The sequence below is a fragment of the Suillus subaureus genome (assembly GCF_016647635.1).
Source record: "Suillus subaureus strain MN1 chromosome Unknown BJ212scaffold_50, whole genome shotgun sequence".
NCBI classification, from domain to species: Eukaryota; Fungi; Basidiomycota; class Agaricomycetes; order Boletales; family Suillaceae; genus Suillus; species Suillus subaureus.
Window position 1 is genome coordinate 49438 of NW_024538606.1, and position 6000 is coordinate 55437.

The window sequence follows — 6000 nt, forward strand, 5'->3', positions numbered from 1 at the left end:
CAAATTCTCAATCTGCTTCTAGAAGTTCTGCTGCCGCCGTCATTCCCATTAAGAGGCGCAAAGCTTCAAACCTGGATGAACATACCCTTGAGTAAAAAACAAAATAGCCTAGCAAATGCAAAGCTGCTCCAAGTGTGTCGTATCATCGAATTTTGAGAGTCAAATCTAAATCTTGAAACTAGGTCTTTCTTACGTTATGTTGTCAACATTTGGGAGCCAGGCACTCATCACTCTAAAAAAAGATTCGTCCCTTTCTCCAATACAGTTTGTGGGGTCCAACAGGGTCCAACCTCTACTCGTCCGACTGTCGAGGGCTGTTGAGTGACCATGACCAATTATTGAGTCCTCACAGCATTTCCGAGGAAACTTAGTGACCGATTGCAATGGCCGTTTGACTCCTGATAGCATGATGATCTCAGATTCGCGCGGCCGAAGTTTGTGGACAACGTTTACACAACACCACCATTTTCCAAATAGAGACCCCTGCCAGTGGATATCCATCAAACAATCTCTCTTCTTCCAAGAACTTCCATCGCTCCACGCCAAAGATACCTGCTGGGCGGACAGCGGTCTATCACCTGTTCAATTCGAGCGATGGCTTGCTGTGAGAGTGGGAAACAGTGCGATGTACACCTTGGCGCTGCCTCGTGACAAAAACGTGGTCGCAGTGGAAGGACAGTAGTTCTCGGCGTAAGTGACTCTTCTGCGATGACGGCGATCGGATCTTACTTCTTTTTGGCAGTAACATGAGGATAATGATCGACCCGATGATCAATTATTGGTGGTTCCTGCTGCTGCGCCCTCGAGAGCCCTTCCGCGCACTTCGCATTTATGATTTCCTTCTTTCACAAAACTGATACGAAAACATTTCCAGATGTCGATGGACGAGTGGAAACTACTGCAGCACGATGTTATTCTTCTGTACGGTATCACCTATTCGTTTGGCCCAGCATCAGCTACGGCTATTTTTCTTCTGGATGCACAACGGATCATCCTGACATCAAGTCCTACAGCACCTACAACTGTCGTTTGCTGCTGGTCTCCAATGTTGTAATCACATCATTTTCGCATTGCATCAAAGTAAGCTGCATTCCACTCTAACGTCAAAATAATATATACGTTGCGGACCTCACAACTGTAGGCACAGTGCGATATGCCTAGCGAACCTTCTCATGTTTGCAATGTAATCATTGGCAGCAGCAGAAGACCTCATCGGGTAGATTGGCTACTGACCACATGTCAAACTTTTATACTGGGGATGCGCCTGGCTCACCAAAACTAGAAAATTGCCTTTCGATGGGTTGCATACCAGGTCTGTTAACTGTGTATATTTGCAGTATTCTTGTTCTCATTTATGTTAAGTTTTGTCGTGTCGGTAGTCATACCACGATATCCGTGGAAATCATCAGTTCTTTGTTGCCATACTCCTTGGAGGTGTCAAACCTCAGCGCTCAGCGTCCAGAAATGCCTGTTGTTGAATTGGATAGTCCGAGATCATCATGATGTATCGCTATAGAGATGCTATGTGAACTCGACCAGACGGGCCTTGCAATCATTAGTGTTGCTCAAATCAACTTTTGAAACTCGCTTAGACGCCGCCTAAATGCTTTCAACTCTCGGCTAAAGTCTTGAAGCCACCTCGACCGATGACCTAGATTCAAGGTCAGGCCGGCATCGTACGGCAGACTTTGAAACCACCATGCCTCCTGCCCGTCATCAACGTGCCTGTCGTTCTGCACGCCTCAAAGCTAGTACTCCACCGCACTTGGGGGCGATGGACGAAGAATCAAATAATCGAGCTAATTTCCCCTCAAACCCACCTCTAGAACAGTCTGGACCCCGGCTCACCATCCAGTGGCACAATGACCAGTGCACTTACTGACACGCTGGTAAACTACCTGATCACTCACCCTGCCGATTGTAGGATTTTATTCTATTCTGATGACAAGAAAGCCATGGCTGCTGCAGATGATTGGTCCCTCAGGCTCAGATAAGGGGCAGATCTATAGTGTCATTGCTAAGCTCGTCCGTCCTCCACCTTATCATCATTCCCTCCACCTTCTTCACCTACCCTCTGGAGAAGCCGACCCTTCGTTTGTTCCGATCCGGCTGGCTCGAGGCTCTTGGCGATCTTGCGCACTATCGCATGACCGTGGCTGCGATGGTTACTAATACCACGCCATCTTCACCCTTCACTTGGTCTTGCGTCTCCCTAGAGGCATGCAGATCTTGTCCCTGAGGGTTATCCTCCTCCCCCACCTTCCTCTAGTACTTACCTTGTTCTCTCCGGCACTCCATATGTACAGCTGATTTTATTCTTGTGGGGACTTTGTTTTTTTTTTCAATAATTCGATTAGCGCCGTCATTCGAAATGCTAAGCCTATCTACGACTCGTTGTGAACTACGTCCCGGTTACCCCATACTCTCTAAAACATATGTACATAGCACACTTCGAAAACCCTAAGTCTTTGAATGTCCGATTTCGTGCCAAAGTGCGCCGAGCATGATTCAACTGTTCTTGAGCAAACTTTAGCCGGGAGTTTGAAGCGTTTAGCCGGCGTCTAAGGGAGTTTTCAAAAGTTTCAAAATTTGTTTTGAGTAACACTATTAACCCCTACTCCATTGTGTGTCACATCCAGAATGACGGCAGTACAGGCGTTTAATAGATATTACGTGCAAGCACCGCCCGCGAGGCAGTCCACAGAAATACCCAGCACACGCTGTATCAATAATCTGGTAATCACATGGGAATAATACCACAGCGTAATTGCACGTAATCCATGCAGTAGTGAAAACAGAGTTAAGATCCAGGCCACGATCATGGCGCGCATGACGAGGGAAATATGGATAAAGATACCGAACGTTTTTGTTGAAGGTACATGAGAGTTTGCGGTATACGTTAATTAAAGCGCCAAGGAGAATTTTTTTTTTAATGGCGGGTGGCGTTGCGATAAAGATCGTATGGGGGACTGATGGTCTAGTGCTGGTGGAATCTAGCGTGATTGGGCAAAATTCTGTGCCATTGAGCAGAGGCAAGCGGCGATTTTTTCTATACCGTTGATTCGATGGAAGAGAACACAGGGACCAGCGTAGCTATAAGCGGCCACTAGACTATAGTCGACCTCCTCGATTTAGAATGGCGATGCCAATCAAAAGTGGGACGCTTATTATGTCCCTGCCATACGTGCTAGAACAGGACTGTCTTCGTCAGCATCACGAAGCATGAATTTATTAACCTAAACGATCCTTTCTTATCATATCTTGATCAGGATGGACGGGATGAAGTCACCGCGATGGAGATCGCCGAACGGAACTACCACTGGTGGTAGCTAGACATACCCCGACAACCAGTAAGTTCATGATAGTACCTGTGAACTTCTGAGTCATGTTGACCTCTAATACAACCTACCTAAACTTGCGGTATTCCTATCCAAGGAGCCGTTCAGTGACATAGCACACGGTTGTTTCGGGGATGTAAATTCGTGTTCGACCGTCACCCGAAAGCAAGCAGGCCGCGTATGGCTGTCAAGTATTCTGGATCCATAACAGGTAGCATCCAAGTCCATGGTGAAGTGGGAAACAATGATTCCGCTTTGATTCTGAAACGCTTCATTTCCGGTCAGGCTTGCCAACTAATTTCACACAACGAGGCAAACTGCACATAGATTATCCATCTATTCAGAGTGATCCAGATTTGGCCTACCAGACGTGCCATGGGAATAGGGCATATGATATAAAGGCCTTGGGGTGACGTTCCATTGTGTTCAATTTCCCAACTTTTGCGACGTATTCCTTACCACCTAGAGTATCCAAATGGATAGCTTACACGCCCATCGCAGACAAAGACATGAGCGCACCATGAAATCATCCAGATTGACGCTACAAAACCCATCGTCCTCACAGCCAGGGCAGGACTCTGACCAACATTCAACAAGACTAGCCCTGCAGTCATGTCTTGAGCGCCTTGAGCACCTTAAGCGCGTCAACAGGTTAGACCCTCGCGTGCACGCGGAAATCCAGGAGATACACAGCCTCTTTATGGATCTTCTTGACAACTACCAGTCAGATGTCATGATGGCGGATTCGGGCGGATACGGTGGCACCGTCGTCCCCCAAGCAGGAATTGCCATTCCACCGTTCGTATCTTCGCACGACAGCGGCTTCGTGCCACAGCCTGCACCCTATAGAACATCGTTCGGGGTCATGGGATCGCTGTCCGAGGGTAGAGGTGCTCTCCAGGGTAAATGTGCTGTACACACAGCCTTTCCTTTAAATACTTACCTGTACGAGCAGGCCTATTGCCCCACAGCGTCCGCAGTTCCACAGACTATAGGCCCGCTGCTCAACCTTCCCTAACTCAGCCTCAGCACAGTATGAACTCTGAGGCCTTTTCAGGATTCCGTGATCCGTGTATTACGGAATCGTTGACAGAGGGTGTGAATCCTCGCTTCGGTCAACTTTTCCAAGGTCAATCAGCTATCATCCGCAGCTTTTCCTTTAACAGCTTACAATATATCACTAGACCTATCGCTCCGTGACACGTCCGATCCCGTCCATAAGCCCACTGCGCTACCCTTCCAGGGCATTTATTATGAGCATGTCGCACCAAGTTCTTCAGCCAGACCCGACGAGCGACTGTCTGTCCCTGTTGTGCAAGTTAGTCAAGTAAAGGACAAAGTAAAATGCACCTGGCATGGGTGCGCAGTACTCGTTAACAAGGATAACCTCACTCGTCACGTCGAAGAGGTGCACGAGGGGAAGATTAAGGTTGTTTGTGCAGGCTGCGGAAGGAAGTTCAAGCGCCAGTATCAGATGAATGAGCATGTTCTTCGGTTTAAATGTGGAAGATCCTAGATTGTTATCTTGTACAACAAAGTCGCTAGCTAGTCATGATTATGTTGATATAGATTGGGTATATGTTCGGAAGTACTTACAATATTTGTTGAAGTGGTTCCTTATGAAAAAGATGCGATCTAAGAGATGTTAGTATTCGCTTGCTACAATTAAAAGTTTACCCTTGATTTCATTCGCTACTTTGAGGGAGGATGAGCCATCAATGGACAGGGAAAGCCCTAGAGATAGATATGGAGATCTCGAAAAGAACAGGAAAGGCGATGCGCACCGATGCGATCTTGTTTGCAATGTCAAGAAGCGCGCTACAATAACAGATAAACAACACTATTAGACACAAGGTGAAGGTGGTGGAAAGGTATACTCGAATCTTCGCGTTATTACTGGGATGAATTGACGCGGGGCTATGTAGTGCGTGACTAATGCTGGGCAGATCATTCTGTGCCTCCCGTACCACTGACATTGTTGCACATCCAAAAATGGTACGCGCTTGGGCAGCCAGATGCCTTGATCACAACTATTGTTACGGGGCTAAATGGCATGCACGCTTTGAACATGCACTCCACGGCAGACTCGGCAGAGATGCTTGAGGGTGGGGAAGCTGGCTTGGAGAGTCCGGATGGTTCGAAGTTAGACATGTAGCGAGCAGTGATATTCGCGGCGAGGAAACTAAAGTTGGGTTTCAGAAGTGATGGAAAGTAGAATTTGACGGTCTCAAAACCAATTGGTCCCGCTTCTGCCTGAGGTTGAGTGACGAGATCATAAACTAGCTAAGGGCCGTAATATGTAAGTTTTTCAATTTTGAGTAATTTCGTTGTTAGACTCCGACTGCTCACCTGGCTTTTTGGGAGAAGGAGAACCACGATCGGGTCATGAATTGACCGGTCATGTTCAATGCAACAAGAAATCATCCCACAGGTTCATATTTCCCATGCAGCATTAAAATAGCTTGTATTGTGCTTGGAAGCTCAGCTCAAGCCGGAAACGTCTAGCAGAGCATTGCGAGGCAGACCACGACCTTAGCCATTGCAGTCACCCGTCTCCTAGGATAAGGACCTGTTAGCTAGGGCAAGAGGGATGCTAGATGGCGGGGATAGTAGAGGTTTCGAACCTGCGAAAGTTCTCGTCGGGAGGCTACCGCTACCCCAA

General features: G+C 47.5%; 1 protein-coding gene across 1 annotated transcript; it reads left to right on the forward strand.

Moving 5' to 3' along the window:
* The first annotated feature begins 3345 nt into the window (after positions 1 to 3345).
* BJ212DRAFT_1390413 (uncharacterized protein) lies at positions 3346 to 5073 on the forward strand. The gene is made up of 4 exons (XM_041336986.1): positions 3346 to 3655; positions 3704 to 4240; positions 4294 to 4467; positions 4523 to 5073. Exons 2-4 carry the CDS (start codon positions 3814 to 3816, stop codon positions 4852 to 4854), a joined length of 933 nt encoding a protein of 310 aa, XP_041187435.1. The 5' UTR covers positions 3346 to 3655; positions 3704 to 3813; the 3' UTR covers positions 4855 to 5073.
* The last annotated feature ends 927 nt before the right edge of the window (positions 5074 to 6000 follow it).

Coding starts and splice junctions, on each gene's coding strand:
- BJ212DRAFT_1390413 (XM_041336986.1), top strand. CDS start 3,814: ATGGATAGCTTACACGCCCATCGCAGACAAAGACATGAGCGCACCATG. Junction 4,241..4,293: donor GGGTAGAGGTGCTCTCCAGG/GTAAATGTGCTG, acceptor CTGTACGAGCAG/GCCTATTGCCCCACAGCGTC. Junction 4,468..4,522: donor CTTCGGTCAACTTTTCCAAG/GTCAATCAGCTA, acceptor ATATATCACTAG/ACCTATCGCTCCGTGACACG.